The 19,851-nt window shown below is 37.2% G+C and overlaps 1 protein-coding gene across 1 annotated transcript in view; it reads left to right on the forward strand.

Annotated features, from left to right (window-relative positions):
* The window catches only part of EIF5B (eukaryotic translation initiation factor 5B), a 36,423-nt gene that overhangs the window by 10,751 nt on the left and 5,821 nt on the right, over nt 1–19,851 (forward strand). The window contains exons 2-21 of the mRNA XM_015831491.1: nt 976–1,101; nt 1,908–1,992; nt 4,868–5,507; nt 6,085–6,311; nt 6,928–7,078; nt 7,747–7,842; nt 9,152–9,238; nt 9,445–9,528; nt 10,215–10,501; nt 10,801–10,908; nt 11,029–11,139; nt 11,537–11,604; nt 11,863–12,004; nt 13,081–13,212; nt 14,342–14,524; nt 14,619–14,780; nt 15,692–15,823; nt 16,862–16,993; nt 17,093–17,169; nt 17,250–17,414. Of these exons, the coding sequence (XP_015686977.1) occupies nt 976–1,101; nt 1,908–1,992; nt 4,868–5,507; nt 6,085–6,311; nt 6,928–7,078; nt 7,747–7,842; nt 9,152–9,238; nt 9,445–9,528; nt 10,215–10,501; nt 10,801–10,908; nt 11,029–11,139; nt 11,537–11,604; nt 11,863–12,004; nt 13,081–13,212; nt 14,342–14,524; nt 14,619–14,780; nt 15,692–15,823; nt 16,862–16,993; nt 17,093–17,169; nt 17,250–17,414 (3,195 nt within the window). The remainder of the gene's footprint in view (nt 1–975; nt 1,102–1,907; nt 1,993–4,867; nt 5,508–6,084; nt 6,312–6,927; nt 7,079–7,746; nt 7,843–9,151; nt 9,239–9,444; nt 9,529–10,214; nt 10,502–10,800; nt 10,909–11,028; nt 11,140–11,536; nt 11,605–11,862; nt 12,005–13,080; nt 13,213–14,341; nt 14,525–14,618; nt 14,781–15,691; nt 15,824–16,861; nt 16,994–17,092; nt 17,170–17,249; nt 17,415–19,851) is intronic.

Genomic DNA, 19,851 nt, shown 5'->3' on the forward strand with positions numbered 1-19,851 from the left:
AGTTGGTTTGTTTCTTGCAGTGAATTGGTGCTTATACTTGATATTGCAGTATTTGCATCTTTTAATGCTTGTGCTAGCTGTTTCTTTGGAACAAGCTTCAATGCAGGCAGCCTTATTCTGTTGTTTTTGTGCTGTTCTAGATGCTCAGTTATTCTTTGTTTCAATTCTTTTATTTCTTTAGTTAGAGGGTTTTGTTCTTTCTGAGGAAGAGGTGCCTGGTTTCCAAATGAGAACAGTTGTATATCTCTGCTGGATTCCTTCACTGCCAACTCCCTCTGGTTTGCCTCTACATTCTGAATTACTTCTGGCAAGGCTTTGATTTCTTTGCCCTAGGTAAACCTTTGCAGTTCGTCCAGTTCTATTTCTGTGAATACTTTATTTCGTATTATAAATCAGTGTTGATATGCTAGTCTCTTGTTCTGTTATTTCTGATTCTGGATGTTGTTCTTTCCAGAACTGGTGCATTCGTTTTAGATATCCTCTTCTTGTTGGACTTGATCTGTAGTAACAGATCATTATTTCTTTGTTTTCAATCACTGTGTATTTGCGACGGGTAAACACCTTTTCTTCCAGTAGTTCTGCAGCTGCTGGCCCTGGTTGCTCAGCTAACAGTCCTGAGTCCTGTAACCCATTTTTCACCAGATATCCAGGGAAAAATAAAATAAAATAATAATAATAATAATAATAATAATAATTATTATTATTATTATTATTATTATTATTATTATTATTATTATTATTATTATTATTATTATTATTATTATTTGTGTATCCAGCCAAAGTCTGCTAGATTTGGGCCTCTTGAATAGAAGTAAAATGCTGAAATAATTATTAAAACAAGACTTTCTCAGAGTGAAGCACAAGTTTTCTTTAAAATGCTAGTATTGGAAAGTACAAATTTGAACTTCTTTATCTGATACATTTCACATTTCGTTAGACTTTGAATTTTTTTCTTTTTTTGCGGGGCTGTTCTAGTGCCAAGGATGATCTTGATCTTGATGCCCTTGCTGCTGAAATAGAGGGTGCAGGTGCTGCCAAGGAACAAGAGCCTCAAAAATCTAAAGGCAAGAAAAAAAAAGAAAAGAAAAAACAAGATTATGAGTAAGTACAAAACTTATCTTTCATAGTTCTGATATAATTTAGGTTAGATGCATGGAAGCAAACTTTGTGAATATCCTTGTAGCATGTTATGGAGATGGGAGCTAAAAAGCTATATTTGGAGTCAAAGCTTGTACAAGTGCATTTAATGATAACAAAGAGAATTGTGATAAGGATGATAGACACCAAATTTAGTTTTTCATCTTTGTAGTTTCACTGACACTTTCAGCAATGGCAACATTTTGCAGAAATGTTTTGGTAGCATCCTATTGAGTTGTTCAGTCAATACAAAATGTCTTGTCTTCCCTATTCATCTGTGTGCTATTGCCCATCAAACTATCATTTTCCCTTTAGTTTCACTGTCCAACTATTATATGAGAACTGGCGCACTGCTCTAAATTTCTTCTTAAGTAGTTTTCCAGATGAAGGAACATGAGACTGCCAATCTCATAGATACATTAACTTGCTATGTGTTTATATGATACTTTTTAGCTTGGAAAATAAAATATGGCAGGGTATATACTGTGGAATTCACCCTCTCCTGTATCTCTCTTTCCCTTACAATGTTTTGGGCAGTTTCAAGAAGATGAAATAGAAAGAATGTTATGATTTAGACTGCTAAACAACCCTACTTTAAACACTATTTATCTGAAATGGGTTATTTGCTTGAGTAGGGGGTTGGACTAAAGGACCACCAAGGTCCCTTTCAACTCTTTTATTCTCTTATTCTGTTATCAGACTTATCCAATGATTGACTTCTGTTTTCTTAGTGTATAAACAGGATCTAAATAATGTCATTCTTATTGCAGTGAAGATGATATCTTGAAAGAATTGGAAGAGCTGTCTCTAGAAACACAAGGTGGGAGAGTTGAAAAAGAACCAGTTGTAGCAAAGGTAAAAATACTGCAAAACTGGTGCTCAAAGCTTTAAAATACTGTATGTCTTTTCTATCAGATTAATTCATCTGAAAACACACTATGTATAATAATTTAACACTGAAATTTATCCACTTGCCTGGAAAGTGGTGTGGAAAGTTATCTTGTGAGCAGAACATCTCCAAAACATTTGACCAGATTACTCAAAAGGGCTTTTTTTTAACACTTCCATTGTAAAAAAAAAAAGCTTTAAACTTTCTCTGACATATCCTGTATACACAAAATGGATTTCTACATTGAATTATCCCATTTTAAGTAGAGAAGAAAATCATATGATAATACAGGAAATTAAACCCAAAAGGTAATGCAGTATACACAGTGAAAATCTTAATACCTTATAGAAGTGATGCAAGCAATATGACTGAATAAGAATAAGATGTTTTAAATATGTCCAAGATTAATTTATATTTTATCTCAATCCAATTAGTCTTAATGCTTAAGGAATGTCCATATATTTCATTTATATCCAAAGCACAGATATTTATATTCACCAATGGGAAAGTTTGCTTACAGTCCATATAACCAGATACACAAAAGTATCAGAATACAACCTAAATCTCAATTTCCTTTACATATCAAAATCAACTTTGGTGTAAAGTCTGATATATTTATAGAGTAACCAAAATTATATTTTAGTCTAACAGTATTAGGAAATGGGGTATTTGGCTATTGATCTTTGAAGCATAATGATTCATCTGCATTTACTTTGCTTCCCACAAAGCTCTGAAACTTTGTGTTGCCTTGATTTCCAGTGAATAAATGATGAATGAAGGTGCTAATGAAACCTTTCTTAAGATTACTGAGTATGGCAATTATCTGTTTAGATTAAATGGCATCCTTATTCCATTCTTTATCCCCTTTATGCCTGTAAAATTAGAGCCCTGTCAGAATTTGGTACCAGTCCCAGCTTGCCAGGGAGCACAGTAGTCGTGTATGGAGCTTTAGGTGTTCTGTTCCTGAGAAGTAGGTCTGGGTATGCATTGCCTGGCTGGTGCAAATATGGCACCCTGAAGGAGGGAGCTCAGCTTCATCCCCTGTCTTGCCATTTAATTTTTTTATGGTAGCTCTTGTCTATACTCATGCTTATCAATTGTACCCAATCATGCCTCAGGAATGCAGGGCTGGGGAAAAAAAAACCTACCCAGATCCTCATCCATGTCCTGCTGACTCCCCTGAAAGACCCCCAGAGATGGGCTACAGCTGCTGGAAGGAGCAAAGAAATGCCCTGAGGAACAGGTTGTTGGTTTGAGGGGCTCGAGCCAGGGGACATATGCCAAGTAAAAAAAGGACCAGGAAGAAGGCTCCTGTCAAGAAAGGTGCACTAAGTTGACTGGGCAACTCTTTTCTGAGGGGGCTTGGGGCTGCACAGGTTGTGGGACTGATAGGAGACAAGTGGGTGCTCTGCAGAGTTGTTCCCAAGGCTAGCAGTGGTGACAGAACTCAATTTAATTAATGGAATCTGTGAGAAGGGTGGAAAGTGGTATAGCAGGAAGATGCCATAGAGTGATATTGCAAAACAGAGTTCTATGCTGCTATTCACCTTATCAGGCAATTGCTATTTCTTGCCAACCATTGAAAGCCTATCCAGGTAGCTGTTGTCTTCCAGATAATTACTAGGAGAAATCTGGCAGTCAGACAAAGGGGAAGACAACAGCTTAGCTGCTGGCTTAACCAGTCAGTTTGGTCCAAGTTCTGACAACAGTCCAGCTTTGTTGGAAGAGTTGCAAATGTAAGGGTTTTTACAAGCGTCAGGTGTCAGTGCTCTCTTCTATAATACTTGCCTCAGACTATTGCTGCCCAGCTGCCCACCATCCTGTCCAAAGATTCCTGAGACTATTTCCAGATCCTGCTGCTATTTGCCTAGAGGCCAACACTGTCACATTCTTACTTATGTCTTTCCAGCCATGTAATCTGTGTACTCCCTGCTTCCCTCATAGGGCAACTGTCTCAAGTGTCTTCCTGCCTGATGTGTTCCATCCTGTCCACAGGCCATCCTGTCTTTAATGCTGCTGCCATTGGCTTTAGACCCAATTCTGCAACTCTTCTTCCCGCCCCTATTTAACTCATGGACTTAATTCATGCTTTGCTGATCTCTCCCCATATCCTTTCTACAGATACCTTCCTTATACCACTCCTAAGCCCTATTGTGTTTGCTGATCTTGGGTCTGGCTCTACAAAGTGTGTGCCTGCTTGCCCTCATTCCCTTTGCAGACCACTGCTAAGGTTGTTCTGCCCCACCCCTCCTAGCCCACTGCCTGGTTCTGCTGATGATGGTCTTGGGTTCAATTTAGCCCTCCTTCCTCCCCTCTCTCTGCAACTACGTTCCTTCCCTTCTCACAATATGAACTTAATCAGGTGTATTATTGAAACAGAATTTTTATCACATTGTACAAGACAACAGTACCAGGAAAAGGAAGAGCAGTCTAATAATCTTATTAATTTAAGACTTATGAAATTATATTCCAAAGAAATGTGCTTTCAGGAGCAATTGAATACAGTCCAGACAGAAAAAAGTTCACATATGTAGTGCTGTGCTTGATGGTTCCTTTGCCACATGCAGAAAAACTTACATATGCAAAATCTTCAGCAAAAAGCACAATTTATTGTACAACGTCTTTACACTTTTTGAACAAGATTTTATTATATGTACCATCTGAAGCATTTGTTCAGATTTCTTTTCCCACCACTCCCAACCAAATAAGTGGGAGATATATTTCTGAGAGGTGTTTTTGTTTATTTATGGTCAATAGTCATAGAATGTACTGATTGCAAACCAAATGTACAGGTTTCTATTGTTATTTTCAATTTCTGATTTATTTAAAAAAAATTATTAGGTAGAGAATGACAATGAAGAATTTAGCCTGTCAAAACAAGATAAAAAGAAGAAGGGCAAGAATAAAACGGCTAGCTTAGAGGAGGAAGATGGCAGTGAAGAAATGGAGGACAAAGAAAAAAAATCTAAAAAGTCCCTCAAACCCAAGAAAGAACTACTCTCCGGGAGTGAGGATGATGATTTTGATTTGAAAAAAAAGAAAGGAAAAGTTCAGAAATCAGGTAATAAGTACGAATTTTCTGAAGAAGATGAAGCTGGCATTGTAAAGAAGAGCAGAGAGCAGGCACAATATGTATCCTCTGATGAGAGTGAAGATGAATTGGATGAAGGCTCACAGGCAAAAAAGGGGCAGAAGAAAAATCAGAAGGCAAAACTAGTGGCTGAGACTGAAAGCGGAGATGACATGGATAACTCTTCATTTAAAATCAAAACTGTGGCTCAGAAGAAGGCAGAAAAAAAAGAACGAGAAAAGAAAAAACGGGAAGAGGAGAAGGCCAAACTAAGAAAACAGAAGGAAAAAGAAGACTTGGAAGCTAATAAAGAACAGGTAAAGCCGAAGAGGACTGACAAAGGAACTGCATCAGATCAGCTGTCGGCATCTGCCACTGTGGAAAAGGGAGAGACTCCAGAAGTAGCAGAAGGTTAGTAACATTTGGGAAATATGTGAGAAGCAGATTTTTTTTTAATTTTATACTTGGTTTCTCAAAAAAATAAGGAGTGAAAAAAGTGTCCCAGAGCAGACTATTAAAAGTGTTTTTCTCTAGTCTTGTAATGTGCCAAGAAATGTTAACGTATACCATTCATCGGTCTTTATAGAACTATTCTCAAATCTTTTCACATTTGGCTATCAGCAAATGATACCACTCTGATTTTATATGTACATTGAGAAATTGGCTTTACTTGTGAAAGACATATTTAGGAAGAAGATGATTTATAGTTATTTTTTGGCTATTAGAATTTTGCAGGTTTCAGTGTGTAACCTAATGAATGGCACTAATTATAGTTTGGACTCATTCTTGACTCATCAGTTATATTTTTCTTTAAACCTATTCTGTGGTTAAAATTAATTGAACGCTGCCCAGTTATCATTCATGTTGATAGTTTATTCAATTCAATTTATTAAATACCAAGTATTTAAGCGTGCCTAACTTTTGTTACTTTTTAAGTTCTTATACAGAATTATGTCTTGTGCTTCAGCAATTAACTTTCCTTTTTTAGTTAATGATAATGAAGGTGAGAAAAAGAAAAAGGATAAAGATAAAAAGAAAAAGAAAGGAGAGAAAGATGAAAAGGAGAAAGAGAAAAAAAAAGGCCCCAGTAAGGCCACAGTTAAAGCAATGCAAGAAGCCTTGGCTAAACTGAAAGAAGAGGAGGAAAGGGCAAAGAGGGAAGAGGAGGAGCGTATCAGACAACTTGAAGAGCTAGAAGCCAAACGTAAAGAAGAGGTATTACATCTTTTCCTATAGATTGAGAAGACGGGCTTGTCTCTACATTTTTGGCTTTGAAAGGCAAAGATACTCAGAATCAGTGGTGGGATTCAAATATGTGAACAACCGGTTCTCTGTGTGGATGCCACTGCCGGACGTTCATTCTGGGCCTGGGCAACAAAAAATTAGCTACCGGTTCTGCCGAAGTGGGGCGAACCGGTTGAATCCCGCCACTGCTCAGAATCCTTTGCCATGTAATTTTTTTTTCTGTATTGAAAATCAATAAGCTATTGGTATAATTAATCTTGATTTGTATTTGTTATTGAATTACATGTAGTATATTTGTAATGCAATGCTGCATTCATTTACTCAGAGTGAAATCTAAATGAGACTCCCCACTGAATGTGTGCAGCATTGCAACCTTATCATGCCAAGTTCCAACCATGTGCACTGGAAGCAATGGTGGGATTCAAATATGTGAACAACCGGTTCTTTGTGTGGATGCCGCTTCCGGAAGTCCATTCTGGGCTTTGGCAACAAAAAATTAGCTACCGGTTCTGCCGAAGTGGTGTGAACTGGCTGAATCTCACCACTGACTGGAAGTCATAAAGTGGCTAAAAGTTGATTTTTGTAGGAACGCTTGGAACAAGAGAAAAAGGAAAGGAAAAAACAAAAAGAAAAGGAGAGGAAAGAACGTTTGAAGAAGGAAGGAAAGCTTCTAACCAAATCTCAAAGAGAATCCAAAGCCAGGGCAGAGGTCACTCTTAAGTTGCTACAAGCACAGGGTAAGGATTGCTCTTTATATTAATTTTCTAATTTTCATCCTGTACAGGGTAAAATATTATACATGTTTCATTAGAATATGGTTGTTAGGATAGCACAGGGTCATTTTAATGGAAATGCTGTAATTCTTGCAATTCTTATTGGTATTGTGTAAAGTATTAACTCAAAATACTGCAATTCTATACTCTTAATTCAGAATGGCCTCCAATGAATTAAGTGAAAATTTATTATTGACAAAATCTGCTTAAGATCAAGTTGTACAATTGTAAATGAGTGTCTGCTATCATGTTTAAACAATCTTATTTTATTTTAGTAAGCCAAAGTACAAATGAGCTCTGCATTTTTATGTGTAGTTTTTTGTTGCCATTCAGGTCATCTTTTTTTCAGCTCTACTTCATTTAACATACAGATTAGAAATTATTGTTATTAACTGCTGCTTTCTGTATTTTTCCACTGAATGTAGGCTCTAAATACTAATAATATTTATTATTCAATAATAGAAATACTAGTGTAAAATCAAAACACTAGCAGATTAACTGATCCATAATAAAAGTCCTAAGTCTCAGTCTAGACATACTGTATTTGGGTCAAGATGTTTGTCCTCAAATTTTATCCTATCTTGTTAATTTCAAAATTCAGTCCCTTGTCATTTTTTTTGTTTAATGTGCAGGTGTGGAGGTGCCATCCAAAGATTCAGTACCAAAAAAAAGACCCATATATGAAGACAAAAAGAAAAAAAAGCAACAGCAGCAAGAAAACAAAGAAGGTGATAATTTTATTTATGAATAACTGTAAACACAGAAAAAAGTTAAAAATCAAGAAGAAAAGATTAAATCATTTCAGTCACTACTTTCTGTGCTTCCAAGTATCTCCTTTGATACATCTCTATAGAGCAGTGTTTCTCAACCTTGACAATTTTAAGGCATGTGGACTTCAACTCCCAGAATTCCACAGCCAGCATTGCTGGCTGTGGAATTCTGGGAGTTGAAGTCCACATGCCTTAAAATTGTCAAGGTTGAGAAACACTGCTATAGAGCAAAGGATAGTCTTTAGTGGGCTGTGCTGTCCAGTGACAGGTCCATCGGGAGAATCTCTTTTGCACAAAGTTCTTAAATACCAGAGAGGTCCTGCTGGTGAATTCCTGCACCAGGTGGGGGATTGAACCAGATAATCACTAAGGTCTCTTCCACCTACCCCACTCCTATCATTCTATGATTCTATAAATTCTTGACTGACTTTTAAAATATTAATGCAAGAATCTGAGATATTCCATATAGGTTTGTACAAAGTGACGGTTCATTCCTTCTCTGCTTTCATATTAGATAAATTGAAAAGTAAAATATATGTCATGATCTGTAAGAGTTAAAAGTTTTTTGTTTACTATGTGCTTGTATCAGAATAAATTGGAATTTCACAGGATAATGAATATAATTTAGAGCCATGCCACAAAAGCATGGAAAAGTTGTCTGCCTTTTAAAAAAGGCTGATCAATTTTGTGTAGAATAATGTTTCTGATTTATAGCGAATTGACACGATTTATATTCTTAATAGTTAGGATGCTATTTCTATGTTATTTGGGTTATTAAAACTTTTACGTATCTACAGGTATTTTAAATTTATTTTCATTCTTACATCCTGCGCCAGCCATTAATGCATAAATTAATTAATCAAATGAATATATCATTACTGCAGAGACCACATGCATTATAATTTACTGTGCCTACAGTGTAGGGAAGTCTGCATTAAATAGTGAGTCCTCTGTCAAATGGACTTCCCTTAGAGCAGTGTTTCTCAACCTTGACAATTTTAAGGCATGTGGACTTCAACTCCCAGAATTCCACAGCCAGCAATGCTGGCTGTGGAATTCTGGGAGTTGAAGTCCACATGCCTTAAAATTGTCAAGGTTGAGAAACACTGCCTTAGAGGCTGTGGTTATTGGATAGCCTAGAAGCATAAATATTGTTTTTTAGGTTAATTGAAGAATGTAATGTAAGTATGGCTATAGGAGCTTTGTTCTTGAACAATGACATGAATTTAAAATAGTCATAACTAATAATTTTAAATTGCGTTTTTAGAAATTACAGAATTGGCATCCCCAGTGGAAGAAACTGCAGAAACAGTTGTACCAGAAAAAGAGGAGATTAATCTTCAAGATGAACCAGGTCAGTTCTAAATTGGGCATTCAGTCTTTCATTATCTATATCATAATCAGCTCTTTTTGGTACCTCATGTAATTTCCTTAAGTTAATCTGTGTGTGATCTTTATGAAAAATGTTCAAATGTTTACATTCAGCCAGTAAGAAATTAGTTTAATGCCCAGTAAGCTATGAAGTAAACTTTGTTGCATAGAAAATCTATCATTGTTTAGTTTCAGAAGAAAAAGAGGAAGAACCTGAAGATGCAGGATTAGATGACTGGGAAGCTATGGCCAGTGATGAAGAAAGAGAAAAAGGTAAATTTTCGAAAAAGGAACGGAATATTACAAGGAATGTGAGAATGTGTTTGTTTTCATTAAAGACTTGGTTGTTTTTCTAGCAAGGGAAAGTGAGCAAGCAGTGTAAACATGATTAAAATGGTATTTCAAACTGTTTATGTGTTGCTTGTTTTTCTGTTAATATTTAGCACTTTAGTAATTTGTAAAAATTACCTAGCTGTCCAACTGGGTGGTCTAGTGATAACATTGAGAGAAGGGCCACATTTCTGTTATCAACAAGATCTTCTGTAGTGGGAACGTAACCAAGAAAAGAATAAACAGTCTCTTGACTTTTTATATGTGGCAGGTCAGGGGAAATGAGTCTGCAGTGTATCTATTTATTACATATTGTATATGTTGCAAACCTCAAAAGAATTCTCAGTGATATGCAACATTACCTATAAATATCTGGGCAAGGCAGAGTTGGATGAGCCAAATTAGAATCAGAATAACAGAATTGGAAGGGACCTTGGAGATCTTCTAGTCCAACCCCCTGCTCAGGCAGGAAACCCTATGCCATTTCAGACAAATGGTTTCTTAAAAATTTCCAGCGTTGGAGCATTCATAACTTCTGGAGGCAGGTTGTTCCACTGATTAATTGTTCTGTCAGGAAATTTCTTCTTAGTTCTAGGTCATATTAAGTAACTTTTGTATTTCTTCATCAGAGAGAAAAACTGTCCATATTGAAGTCAAAGAACAAAATGAAGATGAGGATGAGGATGACGATGAAGATGAGGATATGGAAGAGAGTGATGAGTCTGAAGAAGGAGAAAGTGAAGGAAGCGAAGAAGATAAAACTTCAGATGAAAAGGAATCAGACCCACAAGTTGCTGCAAAACAATCTGTAGAAAAAAAGCTAAATAAAGAAATAAGTTCAGATTCAGAGTATGAATCGGATGATGATCGCACTAAAGAAGAACGTTCATATGACAAAGCTAAACATCGAATTGAGGTAGATAAACATTTTCTCAAACAGCATTTTTTGCCTTTTCCCCACGAACTGGAGAAGGCTCTGCATTTCAGCCAGAATTATTGCCTTTTGATACAGAATTTTAGTATGTAACTAAATATAAACATCTGTTTATGATGTCAACTAGCATATAACTCTTGAGGTTTATTTTAAAAAGAAAGCTAAAAAACAGGAAATATTGCATTGGTCTTGAAAATATTTGAATCCTCAAATCTGACTTATTTGCATTTCACTTTGTTCTTTATTAATGGGTGAAACTTACTCTCAGATTTTAATTTTAGAAACGTCGAATTGAAAATAATAAAAATGTAAACATTGAGAAACTACGAGCACCTGTTATCTGTGTGCTGGGACATGTAGATACAGGAAAAACAAAAATCCTCGATAAGGTAAGTCCAGATATAGCACTAGCTTGCAAACTGTTGGCTTTTACTTAAACTGAACACTTGTAGTAGTTGGGAACTGTTTAATATTATATAATAATAATAATTCTGGTATATTTCATACAGCTTCGTCATACTCATGTGCAAGACAGTGAGGCAGGTGGCATCACTCAGCAGATTGGGGCAACTAATGTTCCCCTTGAAGCCATTAATGAACAAGCAAAGATGGTGAAAACTGTAAGTAGGAGCCTTTCAGCCCCTTAGGTGCCTTTCACATAATACTGTTAACTTGATATACATAGAATTGAATTACTTACCTTATGGAGGTTTTTATGTCTATTGTATTATTCATTTGTAATTTTGCAAATGTCAACAAAGATGGAGCTCACAATAATTTGGTTGCTGCACTTAGCAATAAAAGCACCTTAACTTATGATCTTAAAATTATCTCAATTATCATAATCTAATAATGGAAAGTTACTCAATTGTTAACCTGTATATTAATAGTTAAAATATTAATGTACCTTCAAATGGGATTGGGATTGAACATTTGTAATAAATGTGGTCTAGTATGAAACTGTTATAAAAAATTGGTTTGCCTAAATATCAGTTAATTAATACTTTGCAATAATAGTTTGACAGAGAGACAGTCAAGATTCCAGGAATGCTTATCATTGATACTCCAGGACACGAGTCTTTTAGGTAACAGTTGATTATTTATATCATTTTGGGGTTGCATTTTGTAATATATAATGTTAAAAACAGTTGCAGAAGCAGAAATTAATCATATATTTTAAGTGGTGTGCTGTCTCGTATCTGTATTACATGTAGACTAATCAATATCCTAATCTTTCTACTTAATATAATTTGTTTTAAGAATAAACATTATTTATTCTTTGGTAAACCACAGGTCATGGTTTTTTCTGTTATATATGTTGACAATATTCTTTTGAATTGCAGCAATCTTAGAAATCGTGGAAGCTCACTATGTGATATTGCAATTCTTGTAGTAGACATCATGCATGGTTTGGAACCTCAGACAATTGAATCTATAAACTTGCTGAAATCCAAAAAATGTCCCTTTGTAGTTGCACTTAACAAGGTAAAGTCACTTTTCGTTGAATGGGTTTGTATTCTATGATGTATTTTATTTTGGTTTTGTATGTTGCATGCACTGAGCTATTTTGTAATCTGTAAAACATTGATTATGGATGTGTGACCTTTTAATAACTGTTAAAGCATAATTTAGCACAGTGTAGGAAACCAGCTGTTTTCTTATGATTTTTTTTAAGAAAAGTCCTTTTGTATTTAAATGCCTATATAGCTCAATGTTTTTTTCCTGTCACAGCATAGCTAGATTTTCTTGAGAAGTTTATAAGCAGAATATGGTAGCAATTATCTCCTTTGTTGTGCTTCACACATCCATAATCAATGCTTTACATATCAAAATAGCTGCAGTGGTTGAAGTATTAGATTAGGAGGTGGTCAATCCAGGTTGTACTCTTCCCTCATGCATAGAAGCTTAATCAAATCAAGGCTTTACTATACTTATATTTATCTGAAAATAAAATAATTTATTAGCATTTAATAAATTAGGTGAACATACCTATAAATATTTTGTCCCTTTTGGAAGAGCAGACACAACTGAATTCATACTGTAGCCATCTGCATATGAAAGATTAATACTGGATTGTACTAAAATGAATATAAGCTTAAGAATGCTTTTGTACTCTCCCTTTATACCCACATCATTTCAGGACTTCTAGTCCTGTATGTTTGAGAATGAAAACAATGGCAATTTATGTAGATGTAACTGTATTTAATTCAGTAGAATTAAATGTTTCAATGATTGGTTCTTAAGGACCATTTGCTCAAGGGGCCAATAGCTGTATTTGAAGCTCTGGTGTAGAAACAGTCTTCAAATTTCTCCTGCAAGAAGGACTTTAGCATTCAGTTGTTCCACATTAGCATTCAGTTGTTTGGAAAAATCAACTTATTTCAGTGAACGAATAGGGGACTATACGATGTAAGAGAATGTGTTTAAATGAAGATCCAAAGTACGAACATGTTGATTATAGCTTATTTGCTTGCTTATTTCCATACATACAAAGAGTATTTACTACATAGTTCTGCCTGAATAATACAATATTAAATAGTGGGGAATTCTGTCTTCTTCAGATTGATAGATTGTATGACTGGAAAAAGAGTCCAGATACAGATGTAGCTATCACTTTGAAGAAACAGAAAAAAAACACCAAGGATGAATTTGAGGAGCGTGCTAAGGCTGTCATAGTAGAATTTGCCCAGCAGGTGAGTATCAATTTGGTTAAAAAAATTGTTAATCATCTTGAGTATGCTTTGTGCCTTGTAATTCCTATAGATAAAACTAGCCCAAGCACATTAACCATCCATGATCAAACAAATTTACAATCAAATGTTTGATAGAAGAAAATTGAGAACAGATATGGTATACATAGGAACTGTCCAGTTTTGATTGGCTGTATCTAAGAAGTCAGGCTTAGACAACAATTTTACAATTATAGATTGGTACCTCATAATGATTTAACAAAGTTGATGCAGACAGTGGCACTGTGGCTCAATTATCAAGATCCTTTCCAATCCAGCTTTCAGACCTGAATTTCATAGGGAGACATCCTTACTTGTCCAGTGAATGATCTCTGCTGGGAAGAGACATGGTGAAGTAATACTGGATTTGTCAAAACTTTTGTACTATTGACTGTAATATTTCTGAGGAGAACAAAAGGGAGATATTGTTGTACTGTGAAAAGTATTGTTTATATAAGGTCTACATTTATTTTAGGTTTAAATTTAAAGTTCCATCTTGTCTGTTATTTAATTGTATCAAGCTGTTGGGAAAAATCTTATATAGATTTGATACTTATTGTAATCAGTACTCTGATTATAATTTTCCTGCAGTCTTATTAATATTGCTGTCATATGCCTTGGTAACTTGGACAACAGCTTCTCAAGGGGCAACCCTTGAAGATGATACAGAAATTAGAGCAGGTCTGGAATACAGTATGACAGTATAAATCACCCTAAGAAGCAGCACTTCTTAAAGTGTCACATTATCTCTGTGATAAAATATCTGTACTGATTAACAGTAATTGTCTTAATCAAATTCAAGGTGCTACTTTGCTGTGAAAGTCTTACAAGGCTTAGACTTAATCTGCAAAATCATCTGGGTCCTCTATAGTCTGCCCCACTATGAGATCTTTTGCAGAATGAGTCAAGAGTCATCAGACATTTTTAGCACTGAAATAGAAGACTGTTTTTCTGATGAATAACTTGAATATGAGAGCATTGGCTATTAGATAATGCATTCCGTTTTTTCATCCTGTTTAGTTTCTGTTTTGACTAGGCAGAATAAAGTCACTCCCAGTCTTTTGCTTTAGTGATGCTCTGCTTCTTGTTTTAGGGCTTGAATGCTGCCTTGTACTATGAAAATAAGGATCCCCGCACATTTGTTTCTCTGATTCCTACTTCTGCTCATACAGGAGATGGTATGGGAAGTTTAATTGCTCTTCTTGTTGAATTGACACAAACCATGTTAAATAAGAGACTGGCACACTGTGAAGAGCTGAGAGCACAGGTTATGGAGGTAATGTTTACCTAGCAAATCTTTTGATATGCTGCTTAGATAACAAACTGGATTGTGGCAGATCATTTAAGACATATAATCCTGTGTCTTTTAGGTCAAAGCACTTCCTGGAATGGGTACGACAATAGATGTCATTTTGATTAATGGAAGGCTGAAGGAAGGTGATACCATTATTGTCCCTGGAGTAGAAGGTCCCATAGTAACACAAATAAGAGGCCTTTTGCTCCCACCGCCCATGAAAGAATTACGAGTGAAGGTAAGGAAGCAGCATATGAAAAATATTCCTGAAATTAATTAATGATGTGTAAATACCCTTCCTTTCCCCCAGATAATTAATCTTATTTTTGCACTAATGACCTTTTGCAAGAAATGTGCTATTTGTGAAAGGGAGCAGTGCTAGGGAAATGTTTTTGTGTCCAATCATACTGGGTGAAAGTATTTAATCCTACCTATGCTCTTTACCATTGAATTTCTATTAGCAAAAAATAACAGATTCAGATTCTTAAAGGATATTGTCAGCAAATGGAGATTCCAAGTAGTTTTGTCATATTGTCTGATATTATGAAATGTTGAAGCTGTTGTATGTCATTTATTTCTCATTTTTTTCTGCTTCTGTTTTGCTATAATTTAAAGATCTACTGGCAGGGATATTCTAAAGTTAATGTTTAATTGAACGATATTTATTGTCATAACATTTAATCAATTTAAGAACTTTTTTCTATAGGTAAATTAATGCTTCTATTATGTCCTGATAGAGCAACATTATAACTTAATATGCTACTATGCAGTAGAATCTAACCTAAGAGCCTTTATATTGTATTATCTTAGAATTTGGATATAAGAGCACTTCTCGTGAAAGTATTCAGTCTAAAACCCGCAACGTTTAATGGTTATTTTTGTTCAAGAAGTGCCTTATTATGGAAATTGTCATTTCTGATAATGCCATTGAGCAACTGTCATATTAATTCCTTCCAATTTCATTTAATTGTAGGATTCACATTAAATAAATATAGTATATCTGTCATCTTGTCAAATGACTGAATAGAGTTAAATGATTGGGGTTCTTGATGGTGCTTGAGAGTTCTTAATATAATTAAAACAAAGATAATAAATTGGAGAACTAGAAAAATAATTATGTACTTTCAATTCATCTTTCTGTTTGTGTAGAATCAATATGAAAAACACAAAGAAGTTATTGCTGCACAAGGAGTAAAGATTCTTGGCAAGGACCTGGAGAAAACACTGGCTGGGTTGCCCCTGCTTGTAGCCTATAAAGATGATGAAATTCCAGTTCTTAAAGTAAGGCATAGATGATCCCCATCAAAATCTTAATTGAGTTTCAGCAGCCAGAAAATCTCAGTATGAATGACTCAATTGTGCTGAAGTAGAACAATTAGGAATACGTTGTTTGAAATTCCAACGATGAGGAACTTTTCAGAATATATTTTTATGCCCAGGTTGAAAACTTTCTCCCTATGTTCCAAAACATAAAGAAACTGAAGCAAAGTAACATTTTTCAGCTGTTGGCTTTTTAAAATTTTTAAATGTGAGATGTAATTAAAATCAACGATTGTTCTCATATAGCAAATCATTGAGAAGTAAATTGAAGTAAGGCCTTATAGGTATATAGCTGTGCGATCTGAATAAGCTAATAGGTTTCAATTAAATGTTAGCTGAAAAAAAATGGACAATTCTGCACCATCTAGAAATCTGTAAAATTAGGATTGAATTAAAATAATTGCTGACATTTTAGAGTCTGGAACATTTAATGGGGAATTGGGGGGGGGAATCTTTTAGCACTGATTACCACAGAACTGAACTTTTCATTGTGCCCTGGAGAAATAAGAGATTTACTTGTGATTTATTATTTTTTTTTTAAAAAAAAAGATGGGATAAAATCTAATACTAATTTAAATATTTGTGAATTAATCTTGTGTTTTGAGAAGATAGAAATCAGCCAAACTGAAATGTAACATTCTTCATTTTTAAAAGTTCTTATGCTGAAATAAAAAGAGTTTGGGAATTTTAACCAGTAAAATTAGCTCCTGGAAGGCTTAAAACAGTTACTATTTTTTTCTTTAAAATTCACCAACCTTCCACAAACGCATCACTATCAGGCTATAAATGGGACATTGGTTGGCCACAAGCAGTTTTTGCTCTCTTGTGTGGTAGAGCTGTATGCTATGGCAATCTAAACCGTAGTTTGAGCTTCCAGTGGCATGTTCCTAAATATAAAGCTCTACCTCTGATATATGTATTGTGCATGTATATAATGCTACTTCCGGTTTTGGGCAAGCAAAAGCAGGTTTTCTAAAATGCTTCATTTTTTATTTTAAGGATGAATTAATACATGAACTGAAGCAGACACTGAATGCCATAAAGTTAGAAGAAAAAGGTGTCTATGTCCAGGCATCTACCTTGGGATCTTTAGAAGCATTACTTGAATTTCTAAAAACTTCAGAAGTGCCAGTAAGTACTCAAGATTCTATTTTATTGTCATTATTTTGTTATGTAATACTTGCAGAATTTATATTAAGACAAGTTGTTTTTTTCCTTGTCTCCTGACAGTATGCTGGTATTAATATAGGACCTGTGCATAAAAAGGATGTTATGAAGGCATCAGTCATGCTGGAGCATGATCCACAGTAAGTATTTCAAAATGTTTGTAACATTTCTAAATAGGTGTGATATACAACTACCTAATATTATCATTATTATTTTCAAGGTACGCAGTGATCTTGGCATTTGATGTGAGGATTGAACGAGAAGCCCAGGAAATGGCTGATAGTTTAGGGGTTAGAATCTTTAGTGCAGAAATTATATATCATTTATTTGATGCCTTCACAAAATATAGGCAAGACTACAAAAAACAGAAACAAGAAGAATTCAAGTAAGTAGAAATTCTCATACTGAGATATAGATATAAATATTGTGTGTGCATGTGTGTGAATTGTGACCAGTCTTATATCAGTTCAGTGTTTCATTCTCATTTCAACTGAAAAGTGTTAGTGTAAAAACATATAGGACAGTGATGGCGAACCTTTTAGAGACCGTGTGCCCAAACTGAAACCCAAAATCCACTTATGTATCATCGGGTGCCGGGTGGGCATGGCTCATTGGGTGGGCATGGTCCATTGGGTGGGTGTGGCCCATTGGGTGGGTGTGGCTGCGGTGGTAACGGCAGACTGGGTGGCACTAAAAAGTTCAATCAATCAATTCCAACTTTGCAAGATCTTTTTTTTTCCCCGCAAGAAGCTGAAATTGATTGATTGATTGAACCTTTTTTTTCCACACGGCGGCGGAGGACTAAAGTGAAAAGGTTTTATAAAACTCAGCTGAAGGCCTAGGACTGGGGCGACGATGCGTGTGCCCACATAGAGGGCTCTGCATGGCACCGTGCCATAGGTTCGCCACCACATATATAGGACATCCTCACTTAAATACTACAATTTGGACCAGAATCTCAGTTGTTGAATGAAGCAGTCGTTAAAATACACATAATATACAAATAAAAACACATAACAGGCAAACATTAAGAAAATACTCATCAATAAAGCCAAGAGACAGACTCTCACACATACTTGGTGCCCCAGGCCCCAAATTGAGATTTCAAGAGATTTACAAAAATTCAGCATGGTCACAGATAGTCTCTGTTCTAATGAAGTTCTAAAGCAGTGGTTCTCAACCTGTGGGTCGCGACCCTTTGGGGGGGTCGCACGAGCCTTTCACAGGGGTCACCTAATACCATCGGAAAACACATATTTTCGATGGTCTTAGGCAGGGCTTGTCAACCGCCTTCTCTCCTCCCCCCACCCGCGGCGGTGCCTCCCTACCCCCCTCCGTTCCACCTCGTTTGTGTAAAATATACTACTTGGCGGCAGTCTGCATGAACTCTACCAAATGTGCCCTGCAGGGGGCGCATGAAGAGCGCAGGCGCAGAGCAAGGCCCCGCCCTCCCCAGAAACTCATTGTGCAGCAACCGGATTGACTTCTTCTCATGCACGCAGGTCAGCGAAGGGGAGGCCGCCGCAGCACCCAACTCCTGCACCCGTCAGCTGGAGACCCCTGAACTTGCGCTTGTCAGCCGGGAGGTCTGGCGACGGCCGCCGATCTCCTTTGCCACCCCGCCCATTCATGTCAAGCCCGCCGGGGCTTGACAGGGAGAGAGGGAGGGAAGGAGGAAGGGACTCCTCCTCTCCTAAGCTTCAAAGCACGATCAGCTTCCCGAGGGCAACACAATCCTCACGAAAGTGGGGGGGGGGGAGAGAAGCAAAGGGGCGAGAAAGCTCGCGGCGGGCTCGAAGGAGCACCTGTCAGCGTTGGTGACAAGAAATTCCACACAAACCCAGGGAAGGGGTGGAGAAAAGGAGCCCCCTTTGGGAGGAAACCGCCACCTTCTTCTCCTTGGCTTTGCACTCTTCTGTTCCTCGGAACCGGACTGTCAAGCCTCTGCTGGCTGGAACTTCCTTTCCTTCCCTCCCTCTTGGTCTCTTCCTCCTTCCCTCCCTCTCCCATTGTCCCTTCCTTCCTTCCTTCCTTTCCTTCACCTCCCTCTTTGTCCCTCCTTCCCTCCCTCTCTCCCCTTGTCCCTTCCTTCCTTCCTTCCTTCCTTCCTTTCTTTCCTTCGCCTCCCTCTTTCTCCCTCCTTCCCTCCCTCTTTCCCCTTGTCCCTTCCGTCCTTCTTTCCTTCCCTCTTGTCCAGGATCGGGGCGAGCCTCTACAGCTGATCCGCGCTTCTGCAGAGCAGCCCAGAAGCAGATCAGCTGTAGCAGCTCTCCTTGGCTCCTGCCCAGCAAACTTGCTCGAACTTTGCTAGAAAACATGCTGCTTGCTAATTTAGCAGAAGCGCAAATCAGCTGTAGCCCGGCGAAGCTGTAGTCTGGCGAAGCTGAGCAAGTGAGCTGGGCGGAGCTCTCCTCTGCGTCTGTCTGTGCACAGGCAGGTTTGGCATGTTGCCATGGCCACCGGCAGCAAAGCCACCGGCCACGCTGGCAGCCTGTCCCCCTCCCCTTGTCCCTTCCTTGGCATGGAGGGGGGGAGGAAGGAAGGGACGAAGAGGGAGGGAAGTAAGGGACAATGAGAGAGGGAAGGAAGGAACAATGGAAGGGAGGGAAGGAAGGAAGGGACAAAGGGAAGGAAGGAAGGAAGGAAGGGACAAGGAGAGGGAGGGAAGGAAGAAGAGACTAAGAAAGATGAAGGAAAGGAAGGAAAGAAGGAAGAAAGGGACAATGGGAGAGAGGGAGGGAAGGAGGAAGAGACTAAAGGAGGTGAAGAAAAGGAAGGAAAGAAGGAAGGGACAATGGGAAAGAGGGAGGGAAGGAGGAAGA

The sequence above is a fragment of the Protobothrops mucrosquamatus genome, unplaced genomic scaffold, assembly GCF_001527695.2.
Source record: "Protobothrops mucrosquamatus isolate PMUCROS unplaced genomic scaffold, P.Mucros_1.0 scaffold_19, whole genome shotgun sequence".
NCBI classification, from domain to species: domain Eukaryota; kingdom Metazoa; phylum Chordata; class Lepidosauria; order Squamata; family Viperidae; genus Protobothrops; species Protobothrops mucrosquamatus.